The 20,293-nt window shown below is 39.4% G+C and overlaps 2 protein-coding genes across 2 annotated transcripts; one reads left to right on the plus strand and one right to left on the minus strand.

Annotated features, from left to right (window-relative positions):
* Window positions 1–905: 905 nt before the first annotated feature.
* Window positions 906–11,086, plus strand: LOC130722681 (NF-X1-type zinc finger protein NFXL2). The gene is made up of 13 exons (XM_057573494.1): window positions 906–2,141; window positions 2,240–2,353; window positions 2,445–2,500; window positions 2,985–3,051; window positions 4,575–4,667; window positions 6,253–6,338; window positions 6,611–6,773; window positions 6,914–7,084; window positions 7,296–7,486; window positions 7,663–7,744; window positions 7,900–8,106; window positions 10,322–10,411; window positions 10,503–11,086. Exons 1-13 carry the CDS (start codon window positions 1,011–1,013, stop codon window positions 10,656–10,658), a joined length of 2,607 nt encoding a protein of 868 aa, XP_057429477.1. The 5' UTR covers window positions 906–1,010; the 3' UTR covers window positions 10,659–11,086.
* Window positions 11,087–13,668: 2,582 nt separating this feature from the next.
* On the minus strand, window positions 13,669–16,638 carry LOC130723039 (putative serine/threonine-protein kinase-like protein CCR3). The gene has a single exon (XM_057573961.1). It carries the CDS (start codon window positions 16,281–16,283, stop codon window positions 13,860–13,862), a length of 2,424 nt encoding a protein of 807 aa, XP_057429944.1. The 5' UTR covers window positions 16,284–16,638; the 3' UTR covers window positions 13,669–13,859.
* Window positions 16,639–20,293: the final 3,655 nt, after the last annotated feature.

Here is a 20,293-nt window from a genome sequence, read left to right on the forward strand (position 1 = left end):
TATGAGGCTGGATATGATAAGGTCTGAAAAAAATTTAATATTATACAACATTTGGTCAAACACTATACAATTTATCATATCATTTAAATTGAAACAATCATATATTTGGGGGAGGCTGATGGTGATGATCATGGTGGAGACTGGCGGCGGTGGTGGTAGAGATAACAGTGGCTGTGAAGGATGGTACTTGTGGCAGTAGTGGCAATAGTAGTGGTGGCGGTACAGTGGTGGCAGTGGTAGTTGCAATGGTGGGGGATGCAATTGTGACGTGGAGTTGGTTGTGGTGGTGATAATGTCAATAGTGGTGGCGGTGGAGGTAGTAGTGGTGGCGGCGACGATAGTGTTGTATTGTAGTGGTATTGGTAGTGGTGATGATGGTTTGCGGTGATGATGGTGGTGGCAATGACAATGGTGCCAACAGTGTTGGTGGAGTACGGTGGTGGCAATTGATTAAGGCCCCGTTTGGAAACACAACTTAATTAAGCGCGTCATAAGCGCTTATGACATAAGCTATTTAAATTTTTTTATTGAAATAAATAAATAAAAAAAGTTATATATAAGCATAAACTCTTTTTCATAATAATTTATGAAAATAAGCTCAAAACAGCTTATGGTAGGTCATAAGCTGTTTGCATAAACTCTCCCAAACATTGACATAAGAGCTTATGCTATCAGATAAGCTCTTCCAAACGGGACCTAAATAATTTTAATTTTAAACATGACGTACCAAAACTAAGTGTCTATTTAGTTTTGTTTGAAAATCTTTTACACCTAATAGAGATTTTGGACCTCTTTCACATTTGGAGCATTAAAATGTATGATCTTAAATTTCAATGTCCCAATTGAACTTCCATACTGAAAGGTGAAAACCAAACACAAACTAAATAGCTTGGTTATGTTCACTAACATTGCCATTTGCCGGGATAAAAATAGACAAGTGTCCAACTCCAAGAAACAACGTTGATATAAACAGAGTCGAAATTGGATCCCGCGCTGGTGGATTTCCCAAAATGACCTCATCCCCGCCTCAGCCACTTTCCGACTCCGATTCCGACGGCGGCGGCCCCTCCACCTCTCAGGCCCTCCGCCACACTGACCTCTCCGACTCCATCTTCAAATCCTACTTCGATTTCTCCGGCCACTCCTCCACCACCGCCACCACCGCCGACCTCTCCAAGATCCGCTCCTTCCTCACCTCCTCCTCCTCCGGCGCCCTCTCCTGCCTCATCTGCCTCGAACGCATCAAGCCCTCCGACCCCACATGGTCCTGCACCTCCCTCTGCTACGCCGTCTTCCACCTCTTCTGCATCCAGAGCTGGGCTCGCCAGGCCTCCGACCTCTCCGCCTTACGCGCCGCCACACGCCTCCCCATCTCCGCCGATCAGGCCTCCCAGTCCGCCCTCTGGAACTGCCCCAAATGCAGAGGCGAGTTCTCCAAGACCCAAATCCCCAAAACCTACCTCTGCTTCTGCGGGAAATTGGAGAACCCTCCCAGTGACGATCCATGGGTTTTGCCACATTCCTGCGGCGACGTTTGCCAGAGGCCATTGAAGCACAATTGCGGGCACCACTGTTTGCTCCTCTGCCACCCTGGGCCCTGCCCGTCCTGCCCGCAACTCGTTAAAGCTCGATGCTTCTGTGGATCACACCAAGACGTTCGAAGATGCGGGTTCAAGGAGTTTTCCTGTGAAAATCCTTGTTCCAAGTTGTTCGATTGTGGGGTTCACAGGTGCGTTGAGGTTTGCCACCGTGGTCCTTGCCCGCCTTGCCGGATTCGCGCCGTGTGTAGCTGCCAATGTAGGAAGGTGAGAGAGGAGAGGGAGTGCTGTGATCGTGTTTTTCGATGCGGCGAGCCGTGTGAGAAGAAGCTCACGTGTGGGAAGCATGTTTGTGAGAAGGGGTGTCATTCTGGGGAGTGTGGTGAGTGTCCATTGCAGGGGAAGAGAACATGCCCTTGTGGGAAGAGGGTGTATGAGGGAATGCCTTGTGATTCTCCTGTGCAGGTGTGTGGGGCCACCTGTGAGAAGATGTTGCCCTGCGGCTATCATAGGTGCCCCGAGAGATGCCATCGCGGGCAGTGCGTTGAGAATTGCAGGATTGTTGTGAGGAAGTCGTGTCGCTGTGGGAGCCTCAAGAAAGATGTAAGTGGTTATGGTTTTGTTTTTCCTTTTGGTAATTTGGATGATGCACATTCATTTCTAGTTGTCATGGGAGGCAAAATTAACTGAACTTGTAGTAGGTTCCTTGCTATCAAGATTTGACATGTGATAGGAAGTGTCAGACGGTGCGTGATTGTGGTAGGCATGCGTGTAAACGTCGCTGCTGTGATGGGGATTGCCCTCCCTGTGCAGAGGTGCGTGCTTGTTTTGTTAATATTAGTTTGTTTTGACGAGTGATTTGTAAAGGCATTGATCAATTTTCTTTTTGTTATAAAAAATTATTAGATATGTGGCAGGAGGCTTCGATGTAAGAACCATAAGTGCCCTTCTCCATGCCATAGGTATGTCCCCTTTCTGTATATACAATTACAAGAGCTTGGTCCATTTGGCAATAAGATTGAATAACTGGAATCCTGTCTTTGATGTTTAAGGATCAATTTCATGATCCCCTGAACTGTAAACTGTTATGATCTTAGATCTCACCTGAAATCAGGTCTGATCATCCTGTTAGGCCTAAACTGGAGCTGCCAGATTGATTTCATACTGAGCATGGCTCAGCCAATTGGCCTAGGGTTGGTATCAGACCAGCCCAATTAGCCAAATACCATCACTTGTCAGCTACTTGAGGGAGAAGGAATATATTATCACTTTAATTTTAAAAAAATAACAAGTTCTTATCAATCAGATTAGTTAAGAACACCAGGACAAAATTGATATCTTATGCATGTAACATGCAAAAAACAGTCTTTCAGTCTTTAACCTGTAAAGCTTGAGTAATAAGACAGGCATAACACAACATGATGGCAGCTAGTTTTGTTGTTGCAGAGGTGCCTGTGCTCCTTGTCCAATAATGGTGACAATTTCGTGTGCATGTGGGGAGACACAATTTGAGGTCTGAGTTTGGCCATCTGGATTCTTTTTAACTCTTATCATATGTTACATAAAATTTATTTATTCAATTCTGCATGTTTGTTGTTTTCGTGAAGTACCATTTTAGAATTGCATTTCTTGTTGTGTAATTAGTTAATCTGATTCCTAAAAATTGACATTCTTGTAATAAAATCGGGTTGTGGATTGTAAGCACACGTAAACTAACACCGTGGCCGCTTATTTCGTAAGTTTCGTAAAACATGGCTTCACTGTCCTGCTCAACTGGTGAATGAACTGGCCTGATAACCAATCCGAGCCATGAAGTGGATCGGAAATGCATTCATCTAGGACTGAGCCTGCAGGCCATTTTTGATAAAACTGGTGAATTGGATGGTTCAGTGAACTGACCGAGTTATACATTATAATACGTAAAAAGTAAAAAAATAAAAGGACAGCCACTCTTCCTTGTCCGTCATGGTTCTGTTGCAGGATGCTTCCTCTCTGTCCCAAATGAATTGTTTGGGATTCCGTGGTGCTTCCTCTCTGTCCAAATCGAATTGTTTGGGATTCCAATGTGAAGGAAATTTGGTCCTTCATACACGTTTGGGAGTAGCTTCATCAGCAAGAACAATGAGCAATGCTGAATCTCTTAGTCTTCAGTTAATAGAAGTTCGTGGAGGTAACTGCGGTCTAAGAAGTAAGAACTGATGGTTCGAGAGGGTTGAACTTGGTGGAGGAGGTTGTTTGGGATAGAGAGGAGGTGGAAACTTGAGAAACTAACAAAAAATGTTAACTTTTTGAAATAGAAAAGGGTAAGACAATGAAAATTAAGTGGACTTCTGTAATTTCTTTTCAAAATCTAGGCTAACTTTTCATTGCTATAATTAAAAATATGGAAAGAAATATTTTTTTTGAAAGGAACATAGTAAAGAATATATGTCTATTTAACCTCTTCAACCCATAACCCATTGACTTAGTACACTGATCGAGTCAAAAGATTGGGTTGAGTTTTATAAAATTAATTACATAGCTAAATGCATAATTTAAATTAAAGAAAAGTCATTCAGACATATTATGGGGAACAACATAGCTAAATGCAAAATATCAACTCAATAAGGAATATTATTGCCAGTTTTATGAAATAATGTACATTGTAACAGTGTGATATTCCCATTTGTATATTACTTGTAAAACCTGTTAATTTCATAGACATTTGTTCAATAATTTATAATATAAGTTCAGGGGTCATATAAATATGGAGTTACTCATCGCTGTTACTTTTTGAATTAAAATTTGAGAAATTGATAATTTTACTTAATCTTGCTGCTTGTTTATGTCAATAAGCATATACACAAACAGCCTGCAATACGTATTTCTCTGTTTTCTCCCATTGTATGTGTATGTCTGTTTTTTGGGCTATTTATTTTCTTTTTATTAATCTGCTTCTATTTCTTATGTTTCTTGATCTTGGTGCTTTATACTTTTTGTAAATTTTTGCTAGCACTTGCTTAAACTAATTGTACTCAGTGATGGATTTTATACCAGGTTCCTTGTGGTACTGAAATGGATCAAAAGCCACCTAAATGTCCTAAACGATGTCCTATTACGCCTTTATGCCGGCATGCATTAAACGTCAAGGTACTATTTAGTACTGATTTGTTTTTCTCCAGGCATTTACATTTCGAATTAGTGATATATTGAAATTTGTGTCCTTGAGTGAAGCTATGATAGACGGAAATAATATAGAAAAAATAACTCTAATTTATCTCTTTTTTTTACCAATGGTAATATCATGTCTTTAACAGGGTATCTATCCCCATTCTACACTTTAATTTCTTTTTTTTCTAATCAAACCATTATAAGATTAGAATCAGCTAATTTCAATTTCCCTTTAGGGTTTGGGTTTCAACCCTTGATTTCCTGATACCTGGTTATGCTCTTGACATAATGATTAACTAATCATTTGAACCATAGTACAAATGCATTGAAATGTGAGAAACTTAGAAAGCAATGCAATGCCCATCCCTCCTCGTCCGTATCTGCCTGTTTGACATTTTTAAGCTCTGTAGTGTACTAGATATGAGATTTAAGCCTTAGTTTTATGATATTTTGGGGTATTTCTCTCTCCTTGCGACCTTTGGCTTCCAGATTCTCCAGCAACCCATCTAACAGTCTTGGTGCTATGCCAGTGCCCTGTACTGATTTTTTGTCGTGGTTTATGGAGCACCAATCCTCAAACCTTTCTAAACCACTTGATGCCTATGCTGATTTCTTAAAGTGGTTTGAGCATCATCAGATCTTTGGTTCTACCGCTTCTGTTGTGCACACTTGTAATTCTGAAATCTTTGTTTTTGAAAACTGAAATTGAGAACTGTTTACGAAAACAGTTTTTGAAAACAAACAGGTTTTTAAATTTTTCAGTTTTTGAAAACAGAAAACAGTTTTCAAAGAGGGTAATCAAACAGGCCCTATATCATGTCTATCTTAATAGATATTAATCTAAAGTAGAGAAACTATATCTAAACCTTATCTCTATTTCTATGAGATAAGACTAATAACAAACTCAAACTTAATAAGAGATATTCAACAAAGCTATTGTAAACAGCTAGTTAGTTTGTTACATTAAGTTCTAACGAACTATTTTCTGTTAAAATAGTTACTTTACTAAGTGTAACTGAATGCTATACAAAGCCTTGTATGTAACCACTAAAGATCAATTCTTACAATTCAGTTTCTCTCTCAGAAATTCTCTCTTGCTCTTCAATCATTACCCTTCCCCCCTCCCTCCCTCTCTTTAATTGAATTCCTAATGTCCAGAGTTTCTGGGTTCTGATGGTGTTGTAAAGGTTTCATCCATAAACAAGTTTTTATTTTATTTTATTTTTTTATGTCTAGTTTGTGTTTGAAACTGTCACATGCTAAACTTGAATTCCTTCTATGCTGGGTAGAATTGAAAATGAATGATATAATTTCACATTGCAAATACTTTTACAAAAGAAATATCCATAGTATTAGGTATATCTTAATGGGCTGTTATTTGTGTTTCTCCAGATCTGAATGATTAGAAAGTATCCATAGATATGAATCATATGATCATCATACTTGTATATTCCTTAATTTGAAAGAAAATGTATGTATATTCCTTAATTTGAAAGAAAATGTACGCTTCGTTGCTGATAATGTATTTTTTTTCATATTATTAAAAAATATTAATTTTGTCTAGCCACACAAATGCCATTATGGAGCCTGCCCTCCTTGTCGGCTACCTTGTGGAGAAGAGTACCAATGTGGCCATGCATGCAAATTAAGGTTTGACAAAATTCTCTTCATATATGTAAATTTGGGATGTTACTAGTGTTTGTTTAAAGAAATTGCTTTACATGGTTTAGACTCTTGAACTTTCAAGCATTTACGTGTGAATAAAATGTCCACGAACATAGATTCTACGGTCCCTATCCCTGTCCTGATTCTTTTCGAAGTAGTGTGCATGGGTATCATCAGAATCATGATTGAACCACTTGAGACCATATGTTTAAATTTTAGTTAATATCTTTCCTTAGAACTCTTTCTTCTATGTGAAGGTGCCATGGTGCTAAGCCTCCTCCTACTCCAGAATTTACTCTTAAACCAAAGAAAAAGAAGATTATACAACAAAGCGAAAGTATTCCTGGCACTCCATGCCCTCCTTGCCCAGAACTTGTGTGGAGACCATGTGTCGGGCAACACATTGGAGCAGAGAGAATGGTTTCTTTATCTTATCTTTAAAGCTGTATATGAACTGTGACATGCAAGATTCTATGTTTTTTAACATAAGCTGTTTGCATTAATGCTTATATGTATGCCCATTAATGAGGGTTATGTTTTCTTTTGCACCCTCTTATCAGATGGTCTGCTCTCATAAATCACAGTTCTCCTGTGAAAACTTATGTGGTAATCCTCTACGATGTGGTAATCATTATTGTACTAAAACCTGCCATGCCTTGGAGAATAAATCTTCCATGAACCAGTTACTGAGAGGCGAGCCTTGTGAAGATTGTTCTCTTTCTTGCCAAAAGGTGTTGAATCTTCTATAATCCCATTAATCTATTGCATTTTATTCTCTTTTGCATGGTGTCTTTGTTATTTATGGGTTATAATGTTTCTCTATTTATTATTGCTGGATTTAAGCCGAGTCAATGAAGATTCTCATTTGTCTTTCTGTTGAACTTGAGAAATACTCATTTCTAAAATAATTTTGTTGCTTGATGTCTAAACTGCATTGATCAGGAAAGAGAGCCTACATGTCCACATCACTGCCCTCGGCGATGCCATCCTGGAGACTGTCCTCCATGCAAGGTTCTCATTAAACGGTCATGTCACTGTGGCGCAATGGTCCATGTTTTTGAGTGCATATATTACAACAGCTTGTCTGCAAAAGATCAAGTGACTGTTCGTTCATGTGGTGGGCCATGTCATAGGTAATTTCTAGAGTGGCAAATTTTAACTTTTTTTGAATATTGTTTAGCATCTGAAACCCACCAAGTTAAAAATATCTGCTAGGACTTTATTCATTCCTCCGTTATCCTTGTTCCTGGCTCTCTAGATTGATTAAAAGTTGGATGGCAGCCTTATTATGTTCACATTGGTTTTGCAGAAAGTTGCCAAATTGTACACATCTATGCCCAGAGACATGTCATCCTGGTCAATGCCCAAATCCTGAGAAATGCTGTAAAAAGGTACTGTGAGATTAAATAGCCAGTATGGTTTGAATTTGAAGAGCCTAGCGGTGCCTAGTTTTTGCATTACTATTATAGCTACTGCAAACTAATCAAACCAGTATACCTATATAAATCCATTTAGTCTTCTAAAATTTGATCCTATTCTTTACAAGGTCACTGTTCGTTGCAAATGCCATACATTGAAAAAGGAGTGGCTTTGTCAAGATGTTCAAGCAGCTCATCATCGCGCTGGTTGCAATCCAATGGATATAGCAAAAAATCAATTTGGAATTGGACTTATTCCTTGCAATTCTGATTGTAAGAGTAAAGTGCAAATTGTTGAGTCAGAATTACAATTGCGTAAATCTAGAGTTACAGAGGTAATTGAGTATCCATCAGAACTTTCAACAATAGTTATCTGCTTTACTTTGTTCTTTGTTTTCATCAATCATCATAACTATAGAATTTGGTTGCACTTGTGGAAACTTAGCTTCTGCAAGGGCATCCTCATGTCTAAATGGTCACTTGAGGTTATGATCAACTTCAGACCCAAGTTAGAGTTGGATGCTAAGTCACAAATATATGGATATTGGTGCTTGGCAGGATGTAGTGTAAGGTGTTTGTTCTCTGAAATTCTTTTGATTCATAATCTGCATCTTAGTTACAAATATGATTGCAATTTGCAACTACTGAATACTCTTTTAAGAGCATTAAAAAATTGGAAAGTGAAAGAGTTACATTCTTTGGTCTTCTCTACCATTAAAATTAGTTTGTCCAAAAAATTACAAGTTACAACACCTGTCACTTAGATACTATGTGAGTACAATATTCACTTTGGAATTTTGAATGTAGGCATAGTTAAAGGTAAATCAATAGAAATAGACACCATAATTAAGAAGATAGAGTTTATTTTCCTATAAGAAACTAATTGGTTAGGGAGAATGACGAAGAGCTAGACACATTGGGATCAGGTAAAACAGGATCTAAAACGGGCAGACATCATTCCAGATAAGCATTGAATGAAAGTTGTAGTTGTCAAAAGTTACGATATAGAATCATAGCTTTATGATAGGATGAGAAACCTTTATTGTTATCAATGCATATGTGATATGATGAACAGTGCTCGTGAACAGTAGCAGCACTAGCAGTTAGATTGCAGTTAGAAAGTTATTATTTAATTATTTGTTGGGGTAGTTATTGGGTTCGTTATTATTAGTTATTTACATCAGTTTATGTTAGTTATGTTCTATCAAAACTGCCTAGGGGTGGTTATTAAATTTCTGGTTATAAATAGGAGTTGTGGCTGTTAGTTTAGACATTCAGAAACTCAGAAGTAGTGTTATGGTGGGAGAGGTCTGGACTCTCAAATTCCAGAATTAGGAGAGGCGGGCTCTTGAAAACCAGTGCTTGTATAATTATTTAAATAATATAATTCGGTTCCTATCAATTTGGTATCAGAGCACCATCCAGGTGCTGTGGTGCAATTGAATCGTGAAGAAATGGAGAAGAAGACAGCAATTAAGAAGAGGGAAGGTAAGGCGTTTCCAACCTTTGATGGTAAAGAGGCTTACTGGTGGATTGGTCATGAAGGGCATCAAGAGAGTATGAGGGTATGCATGGGAGCTAAGGTGTAGGGGAAGTAAAGAAGGTAGTGAGCGAAACTAAAGCATGATCATTTGATGGTTTATTCTAATCCTTGGGCATTAAAGTTCAACTAAAGATGGAAAGAAAACACAAAAGACTTGAACTTGGTGAGACACATTAAGAATGACAAGGGAAAAATATTGGTCTTGTAACAAGATCAAGGAAAGAAGTTTTTTTTTTTTTTTTTTTTCATATAAAGTTTTTATCAAAGAACATGAGTATTTAGTGGACTCTAATAGGCATAACACGAAAGAGAAGGATGAAAATTACTCCTCCTATCGAAGAGCAACCCTCATCTCTGAGCTAGCTTTTGTGGTAGAGTTAGGCTAAACCCAAATCTTAAGAAGTTGTACTACTAGCATAGATCATTAAATCAGTGGCTATCCAGTCTGCTGAAAGAAATTTCTTTTTTTGGGATATCCCACACAACACTTCAAAGTCCTCTTTGTGATAACTTGGTTCGGGGACAATGACGTACATGGGGGTCACTGGTTAAAATTTGAGTGGATGCATGTCTTCTTTCTTTTACCAATTAAAAGAACTGGGCATTACTTGTAATTTCTAGTTTCATGGCTCTATTTATTCTAAATAAGACTAAGGTAATCCGATGACTGATTCTTTGGCTCCATTTCGCCTGAATACTCAACCTTGTCCCCAAACCCAAGAAACAACTTAATGGTGTAGCCAAAAATTGTTGGACTTGCTTTGGGTTTACCTGTTCAAATTACTGGCGTGAGCTCATTATGTCTTCTGAAATTTCTCTCCTTCTGCATCTATGTATGTGTGTTACTTACTGATTACCTTTATCCCCATTAAAGTGGAAGCAACTTCAAATTTAAATATTTTTATATGTTTTCATTAAATTAGAAAGGCATGCTTTTATTAGTTAGGTATGCAGTGGTAGTGTACAATAATTTTTTTGTAAGTCTAATACTCTAGTAATTGTTGAAGGTAAAGGAGCCAGATAATGAAAAACCAGTTCCGAAGCGACGAAAAAAGCGTGACCGGGTTATAGAACCCAAGGAAACAACAAAACTACAGGTATGTTAGTTTTCTTAATTAATAAAAGAGTGATGTCCAAGTTTCAACTCCTTCACTATGCTAACCCCTTATGACTGTAATGATTGAACAGAAAATTATTTCCAGAACAAAGCAGCTTCTTCTATTGATCTTTATTTTGGTGATACTTGTTGCTGCTGCATATTATGGGTACAAGGGACTTTTACGGCTCAATGATTGGATGAATGAAGTTGATGAAAAAAGGCAGAGATATTCCCGAATCAAATGATTATTTATCAGTTTGGTTAGCGCTGTTGATTTTTCCTCACACTTGAGGATATACTATAGTGCATCAAGTTCCAATATATTTTGAATGCTTGAATCACCTGATGCTTGCCATGCATTCTTTTTCCATAAGACAAATAATCACTCGGAACACATTTAGACATGTTCAGAGTTTTTCCAAATGAGGGTGTTTTTTTCTCCAATTGATTTGGATATCCAATTTTGTTACTATAAGATGTAGCTATTGTATACTATAAACTGAGATCATCCTGGTAACATTTATTATGGTGGGTTGGTCATGAAGCAACATTAAAACATTTCCATTGTCAATTGATTGGGTTGTGTAATGACTGTAACCCTCTCCACTAGAGTGGTACCATATTATTTTTTTGGAAATAACAAATTGCAATGACTGCAATAATTTACGGTAAACCATTTTATATAGCTGATTCTGATTTCTGAGGTGAGGTTCAATTATGAGTTGCATATCTGGAATTTGGAAAAGGCTGAGACTGAGTCCTTGAGATTAAGATATCTATTGAAAAAGAAAGAGTAGAGACTTTTTATTTCAAAAATTGTGGGCGGGCCATGATACAATCCGTGAAGTGTGATAAAGAAGCAATATGTAATGACAATCCATAATGTTACCAAAAAATTCTTAGTTTTTCTACCATAAATTTCATACGAAAAAGAAAGAAACTCTGGGACTATTTCCTTGCCTTTGGTCAATCTTGTGTCATGAAAGTGAAATGATATTTCAAAAGAGAAGCCAGACTAGACAAAGTCTTGGGTGAACGGGAACCATTACTTTGATGGTTGAAAGGGATTTTGACTTCATGCAGAGATGGTGAGTTGTGTAGTTTCAGAAAGATAGATGATGAGGAGTCAACATTCCTGTAAGAGTGATCACCATTCTTTTGAAGCAAAAGATGTGATTGCAAAAGAGCTGAATGTAGAGGAAAAAAATTTATGAAGCGGGGCTCAATAATGGAAGTCCGGAAAGACAGAGAAATTCACTCACACATGACAGAGACACAAGAACAGAGGTGTCTTCTTCTGGACACATGTTCATTAAAAAAGCACTGATTTGTCAATTCAAAACCTGTGGGTGGGTCATTATACCTGCCGTGTAATAAATTAAGAAGCCATATTCATAATTCATGAGCCAATACACTGCTTCATTCATTTAGTATTTCTTTTCCTTTCCTTTAGTCAAACTTGCACCCCAACGTGTAGCTCAGAAACAATGTTTAAAAAGAGAAACAAAACAACACAAGTCTACAATTGTAATGGGGACCAAGGTGTGAAAGTTGAATGGTAGGGTATGGATTAGTTATTGTGCCTGTACACTCGCTCAAGGACTCACTCATATTAGACCGCAATTGCATGGTGATGATCTCATGCTCTAAATGCCAAACCATGTTCACATTATTCTTCTGCACCTTTGACCACATGCCCATCCAAAGGGATGACTTGGTAAATTCTAGGTTGCTTCTTATCCTAGTCTGAATCAGACCAAATAAGCTAGTGGAAGTTTCTCATAGTATCTTTAAAAAGGCTTTATATAATTTATGTTTGAAATTAAAATTAATTTCTCTGAAAAACTTCTACAAGTAATTTCTATGTTTGTGGAATTGATTATTAGAAAAAGAGACTAATCCAAACCTAGGTTCCTAATTGTTTTGGGTGTGCATGAAAGTTTCTTCTATGATTGTATATATAACATGACAATGCTCAATTGCTCAGTATATTACTTTATTCCTACCTGTTTGTCTAATTTAAAGGCAATAACAAATGTGTGTTTACATTAAAGAAGCTTTTATTGTAACGCCAATATTAGCCAACATTAAAGCATGGTGATCTCATGCTTTAAATGCCAAACCATGTTCACATTTCAAATGTTTTTGTTTTTGAATATTAGTTAAAAGTGCATTTGAATTTTCATTGATAAGAAGAGTTATGTTTGCTTTTTTTATCTTGAAATGAGTGTTAATGTTCATTTGCACAGTGTCAACTGACATTTGTTCATAAAAAACTTAAAACAGAGATAGGTAAGTCACACAACAATGCTATAGGATTATGTAGAAAAATGAACATGGTTGTACAAGGTAGTAGGGCTCCCTTACATAGCCATGAGCCCTTTGAATGATGATTAAAACGATTTCAATTACAATTATGTGGAGGCATACATCAGATTTTTTTTTTTAGAAAATGAAAATATCACCCTCTCTCAAGTGAGTGAAACATGAAAAGCAGTACATAGCAGAATAAAACAAGACTAGTAGATCTAGTAGAAAACAAACTAAATAAACAAAAAAACGCAAGCAACAGGTGAACAAAAAAACAGCAAAAGGAGAACAAGTAGGCTGCTCCAATGATTCTGCAAAACCGCCACAGGGAAGGCATCAAATCAGAGGAAAAGGGTCAAAATGACATAGGGACCAGATCCTCCATGCCAGAATACAAGATAAAACTCCAAAGACCAAAAGCACATCCCAAACACAACCAGCCAGCAAGAGTGTTAATGTTATATCAGAAACAGAAATCTTCTGCAAAGTGGATAGTGGATACAGTTCAAAACTTTGCCCATATCGGATGAATCTGAACAATTTCTAGCTAACCAAGGCCAAGAGTCGAGGCCTTGGCGTGGAAGCCTTGCTATGGATAGGGCAGATTTATTATGACCTTGGCAGATGAATTACTTGAAATTCCCATTGGCTGGCATGCTTGAGTTATCTGGTCGGCCGACCCAATCCCCTATCAATCTAGTATCCAAACACACTCCTTATAAATTCAATTTTACCTAGGCAAGCTAAAGGGATGTTCAAATTCTTTCTACATACACAGCAGTGCTCAATGTACTCTGTTCCCACATTTTACCGGTAAAAAGAACAATTAACAAAAATATGTGTTTCTATACACATAACATGGTGTTGAATAAGCTTGTTTTTGCTGTTCATTGTAAACCGTAAAGACATGCCTATACACATGCAGCAGGCGCCAATGATACTCCATATGCAAATTATCCATTTTTTTCAATTGGTTGTTAGTATTTTAGAAAATTTCTACATCTTCAAGTTAGATGATACTTACTCCTAATCTTTACATCCCAACAGGATACCCTTAAAATTTATCAAAAAGAATCAATAAGAATTCACAAAAATATCAACATTTTCTCTTTACCCTTTCCAAGGGCCTGCACAAATCAATCTGAAACAACAGAGATTGTAATACTTGAAACACTGTCATGGCTACCACCATCACAAAGAAACAAAGCCCTCTCCAAATTCGTCACAATATCTGCCATGGTTGGCCTATCTTTCCCTTCCAAATTCACACAATGCAAAGCAGTGTAAGCCACCAACTCCACCGCCTCTGATTCATTCATCTCCGGTGTGCCAACTCTCGGATCCAAAACCTTCACCAATTCCCCGGCCAAAATAGAAGGAACAGCATAATCCACCAAACTGAGTGGCGTTCCCCCATTTTCACCATGCTTGAATATAGCTTTCTTTCCTGTTAATAGTTCTAGCAGCACAATTCCAAGACCATACACATCACTCTTTGCTGTCAGCACATTTAGACCATAGTACTCAGGATCAATGTATCCGACCGTTCCTGCCGCCTTCACCGGCTTGTAATCGCGGTCGTGTTCAGGACTCATCAAGGACAATCCAAAATCGGACACTCTCGCAGTCCAATTCGCGTCGAGGAGGATGTTGGAAGACTTGATATCTCTGTGAATTATCGATGGAACTGCGTAGTTGTGGAGATACTCTATCCCCCGGGAAGCGTCTAAAGCAATCTTGATCCTCACTTTCCATGAATTCAACACACTGCTACTCTTTTCCACATTATTTTTGTTATGCAAGTGATCATAGAGTGCTCCATTCTTCATGTACTCATACACCAAGAGCCTCTCATCTTTCTCCTCACAGTACCCAACTAGCCTAACCAAGTGCTTGTGGTGTAGCCTAGACAAGAAGGACAATTCAGACTCAAATGCAGTCTCTTTCTCTTGGAACTTCTTCTTCTTCGAACCAGTTTCTCCCCGCTTGATCGCCACCTCACGGCCGTCTGCGAGTTTCGCCCTGTAGACAATGCCATAGCTTCCAGCACCAATCTTGTTCTCGAGTGAGAAATTGTTGGTGGCTGATGCAAGCTCAGAAAGGGTGAATTCCTCTGCTCTTTCTGGGTGCTTTGCTGATGAGGTTCCACTTCTCTGGCGCCTCATGATTCTTGAGCTCTGACGTCGAATGCTAGCTGCTATTGAAGATGGGCTATGATTGGATTTGGTGGAAGTGCTTCCACCACTGGAATTGCTGCTACCTCTTGTAATTGTGGGTTGCACTGAATTGTGAACTTTCTTCTTGCAAAAACAACCTCCATTCCATAACCAATAAACTAATGTGCAAATACCAGCAAAAGCTCCCACTGATCCAACAATGGCAAAAGCCAACAAGCCCCTTGTCAAGGTCTTTGACCGAGATGACGATGGCGGTGGTGTTGCCGGAAGTGGCGGATGCAGCGGAGGTGGAGGTGGCGGCGGTGCTGTCATTTGAGTCCTACAATTATTTGGCTTGCAAATGTGACGAGAGCCAGAGCATAAGGTTTCAGAATTAGGATATATACCACACTCACTACAAGAAGATTGAACACAAGGCCCTGGAAGAATAGGAGACAAGGGAAGCTCAAATCTTGAGCTAGAATCATTATTAGACCAACCAGGGCCCCAACACACAACTGAAAAATTGCTTGATGTTAACCCACAAGTGAAATTGGACCCAGAAACAATCAACTCAAAGAACACATCTTTTGTAGAATCCACCGAGAATTTCCCATCACCACCCCAACAAACAACCGAACCATTCGACCTTCTAATCGCACAACCATGTTCAGCTCCAAGTGCCAACCCACCATACTCAAAAGCTCCACCTTGAGGAACATCCAGTTGCCCAGAACTGTTGCGACTTCCTCTGCAAACCAAAAACCCAGTTGAATTCAACCCACAAACGTGTGAACCACCAGCTACAACACTCAACATTGACATGTTCCCAAACCCATTTTCCAACTCACCCGCAACAACCCTTTCCCCCCAACACCGAACCCTTGAACCATTCTTCAGAATCCCACAAGAGAACCCCGACCCAGATGAAATCAAAGCAAACTGATCCGACCCAGATGGCGATTCATGCTCGCTATGGCTTCTCCAACAAACCACCGTCCCGGCACCGACCACCGTGGCGCAAACTTGGTCCTCCCCAACAGTGAGATTCTCCAACGGAACAGAGCCATTGTTGTAAAGCCTCTTCCTCTGGAAGGAAGATGTAGCGGTATCCCACAAATGCAAGCTGTGGTTACCGGACCTGAGGCCGCAGAAGAAGCTCCTCCCGCCGGAGATGGAAGAAAACGAAACGTTGGGGACGACGGAAACAGTCTGCCCCTGACGGTAACACTGAATGCTCTGCGTGGCTTCCCCTGCTACGATGCCGCACACGGTGGCCGGGGCGTCGGTGACGGCCAAGGTGGTGCCGGAGCCGAGAGCGTGAAGTGAAGAAGGTAGCAAAGAGAGTATAAGTAATACGGCGGCGAGAAGGAGTTTGACGGCGGAGGAAGGTGGTTTCTTCATTTAAGAGAATGGATTTCTCCGCTTCATTTGCAAGAGAGAGAGAGAGAGAGAGAGATGAAGGAAAGTGAAGAAGAGAGTTGAGAATGGTGAGAATATTCAGAGTGGTGGTTGTGGAAACTGTGAAACTTTCTTTCATTTTCAACATAATGAGAGTTGAATGGACCCAACGTACTTTCGAGGAACCACCGCATTCGCCACCGCAGACACCACGTGTAATTTTAAATGTGTTCTCACGCGCCACCGCGGAGGAAGCATACGTAACGTAACATGTTGATTTAAATTATCAGGGTTTGACCGTAATCATACAACGTAAAAGGCTGCGAATGTTCTTCTCTTTTATTATTCATTGTGTTTTTTTTTGTTATATAGGAAATAGTAGCGGATTGAAAAGTAAGTATATCTAGTGTTTTAAGGCTCGGCTCGGTCATCGAGTCGGTCAAGGCATTAGGGCTGAGCATGGGTCGGTTTCGGGCGGGCCCGGGTGAAAGATGTCGGGTTTGGGTGGATTTTAATCGAACATATTCAAGGCCGTCTCCGACCGAATCAGGGATCGGATAACTCGGGTGCGGGTTGAGTTGGTGGACGGGTCGGACGGGTCGGTTTTCACGGGTCAAGTGAACAAGGGAAGAGGAAGGAAAACAAGAAGAACCAACATGGAAGAGAAGAGGAGCAGTGGTGAGCCGGCGACTATGCTTCGCCTCTTCAAGCCGCACCGGTGAGGAAAGTAGCGGAGGAGAGAGGAGGAGCAGCGGCGAGTCGCTTCGTCTCTTCAAGCCACACCGGCAATGAAAGCAACGACGGTGAGAGAAGGAGCAGCAACAGAGATGAAGAAAGGAGGAATGGATCTCAATAGCTTGCTTCTCCACTACCATGAATGGCTTCCAGTGGTGTTCGAAGCTTATAGCAGTTAGAGGAAAATGGTAGAATGACACAATGAATGACTTTCGACAGTTTTAGAACGTATGAGGGAAAATGGAAAGTAGAGAAAACTAGAAAAATAAAAGGCTTCTGATGTGGGGATGAAAAGATGATGAGAGATGCATGGGTGAAGGGAGAGAAGAAGAGACCTTTACTTTTTCTGAAACTGAAACGTGATGCAGTGGGTAAAGTGTTTCCATCTACAACTTTTTAATTCTAAAAAAATAGAGACTTGACATTGACTTGAATTTTGATAAGACACAGCTTTGAAAAACTTGTACAATGCACAGAGCATTAAATACACGCAGCAGTGCTTTTTAAAATTCATACTATGTAGAATCGGTCGGGTGCGGGCACCGACGAAACAAAAATATTGAACCCGCACCCGCCCAAACAAAACCGTACCTACTCACATCTTTCACCCGCACAACCCATGACCCGTATTTATCCGCCCGAGAAGCTTTGTTTGGTACCGGGTTGGTCGGGTTATGGTCGGGCCCGGGTAAGATGCTCAGCCTTACAAGGCATTGAGTCAATGAGTTACTGGTCGAACCAGTGAGTTATTGGGCGGATTGCTTGACTCGGTTCATATTAAAAAAATAGAAATACTAACTAAGATTGATTGATAACTTGATATTTCAAATTTAAAAACATAAGCAGGTAGTGTTTTAAGTATTACCAAACTTAAATTTCTTTAATTGTTTGGTGTGTATTAGGGGTGTACAAGGGACGGGTTGGGACGGGTTTTGGTTAACCTTAACCCGGCCCTAAATATTGATCGGGTCAATTCATAGACCCTAACCCGTCCCTAGACCCGAAGCAACCCGACATTATGCGGGTCAAATTTAGGACGGGTCTATGTAGGACGGGACCGGGTTGGCCCGAGGGACAATAAGTTTAAGACTATTTGATACTAATTGTAAAATTTAAAGATAATAATATACTAAAAGAGTTATAAGTTGGAACTATTTTTTTGGAAGAAATAACTTGAAAGGATCCAATTCTTTCATAATCTATTGCACTTGAGGTTTACATTTTGTTTGATCATTTATTCACCTGTCTCACATATGCATAATACACACACATAATTTTCTCTTGTTAGAACATGAAAGTGTGCATAGTTTGACAAACGTTTATTTAATTCATAAGGTAGATGTTGGACATTTTAATCTCATCTACATGGTAAGATAAATTTGAGCACCATGTATCACATTTTAATCATTATAACAAATTAAAATTTTATAAAATATATATGTGGGACGGGCCAGGTGACCCGAGTGTCAACCCGGACCCGACCCTACCCGAAGTCGGGTAACCCGGTCTCTTTTAATGATCGGGCCGGGTTCAACCCGGCCCTAAAGGCTTGGGCCGGGACGGGTTGGCGGGTAGGGCCGGGTCTTGTACACCCCTAGTGTGTATTCACTTGCATATATTTAATATATATTGGGTTTTTGTATTATATTTGGCTATTCTATAAATATTTCTCATCCAGTAAAGGAAACAAATTGCGTTGGCAGCCTAATGGTAAGGCTTTCCTTTTGTTGCTTCCGTGTCCTGTGTTCAAACCTTGCCTGGAGCACTTTTTTTCAAAAAAAAATGCAATGAAACAAATTATTTTGGGTGATTCCCGGTTCAACCGAGAATCGGCCGAGTCACCGATTTTATGATCAACTCGGCCGAGTCACACCGGTTTGATCCGGTTCTGTGCATTTCCGATCCAACTACTGGCTCGGACCGACCACACCACCGAGTCCCGGTTGGACCGGCCGGTCCGAGCCGAGTTTTAAAACTATGAGTATATGGCATCATGAGATAATATCGAAGGAGGGATCCTCTAGATGCATCAGTGAGTTCTTTCGGTAAGCTTCGCGAGCAAGCCAATCCGCAACTCTATTTTGGTCTTTGGATATCTGCTTAATTATTGTTGTCCGACCCTAATTCAATATAGCACAGACTATCATTATCGTATCTCTAGCCTAGTAAGACTATAATGCACCTAATTCTGGTTTTGAAGGACCTGCACCACATCGCCACAGTCTGAACCGTAGTCAATCACCCAAAAGCCAAGGACGTCCCAAGCATGCTAAAGCCTCAACTCTACGGCAAGAAGCTCGGCCAAAAATGCATTCCACGAGCCAAGGTTGTTGGAAATTCCAGACGCCCAAAGACCAGTGGCGCCAGGGAAAACCGCACGCAGCCCATGCGGCGCGACCAGGGGTTCCAACTACCATCCACTAATTAATATGCACAGCTCAGGAATTGTTGCTTGCTATTTTCCTTGTTTGATCATTTATAATTTTGATTATAATTTTAATTGAATTATTAAAAGGAAAATTATCAATAATGCTATTTGTGCTTGGAAATTTGTGCCAAGGCTAGTTGGATCAACTTATAAGAAAAATTTCATTCATTTTTTATCTCTAAAGTCTAAACAAAAAATAATCTCCATAAACAATATCACCAAATGGTATCCAAACATAACATCAGCCAATTTTTTATGAGCATCGGTCAAATATGAACTAAACAATAGATAAATACACGTGGGTAGGATTTTGAAATATAGAAATGTCATTGTTACATACTACTCCCTCCCTCTATTCCTTATTAACTGTTATTTGTTCTTATATATCTGTCCACTTAGAGTTTTAAGAGAGCATTAATTGATGTTTTTCCAAGACATACCCTTACAGAAACAATAAATGAAAAAAGATAAAATACATTTTAAAGGGTGATATAGGAAAACAAATAATACTTTTATGAAAATCAGCATAATTAATTGATTTCCTTAATTTGTGTGAATCTTTTCTTTCTGGACAAATAAATAGGAACGAAGAGAGTAAATAAGAGAAATATGTATGTATATGTTGATGATTATTTATTTAAAAGAATTATTTCGTATCCAATGTCTACCGGTAAGTGCCAAGGCAAACGGGATATATACGTGTATGAGCAATATCTCATCCAATTAACTAGCTGAACTCTTCTAAACATACTATCTTTGAAATTCAAATGGGAGACCAGACCAGAATGAGTCAAACTAAATGACAAAAGTTTTTGGGTGTTTGGTTGCAAGGAAAAACAAAGCAGAAAGC

This window comes from Lotus japonicus, chromosome 6 (assembly GCF_012489685.1).
Source record: "Lotus japonicus ecotype B-129 chromosome 6, LjGifu_v1.2".
Lineage (NCBI taxonomy): Eukaryota > Viridiplantae > Streptophyta > Magnoliopsida > Fabales > Fabaceae > Lotus > Lotus japonicus.

Excerpts from the sequence above, each read along its gene's own strand:
- LOC130722681 (XM_057573494.1), top strand. The coding sequence starts at position 1,011 with ATGACCTCATCCCCGCCTCAGCCACTTTCCGACTCCGATTCCGACGGC. Across the intron at positions 2,142-2,239 it reads GTGGGAGCCTCAAGAAAGAT|GTTCCTTGCTATCAAGATTT; the intron begins GTAAGTGGTTAT and ends AACTTGTAGTAG. Across the intron at positions 10,412-10,502 it reads AGGAAACAACAAAACTACAG|AAAATTATTTCCAGAACAAA; the intron begins GTATGTTAGTTT and ends ATGATTGAACAG.
- LOC130723039 (XM_057573961.1), bottom strand. The coding sequence starts at position 16,283 with ATGAAGAAACCACCTTCCTCCGCCGTCAAACTCCTTCTCGCCGCCGTA.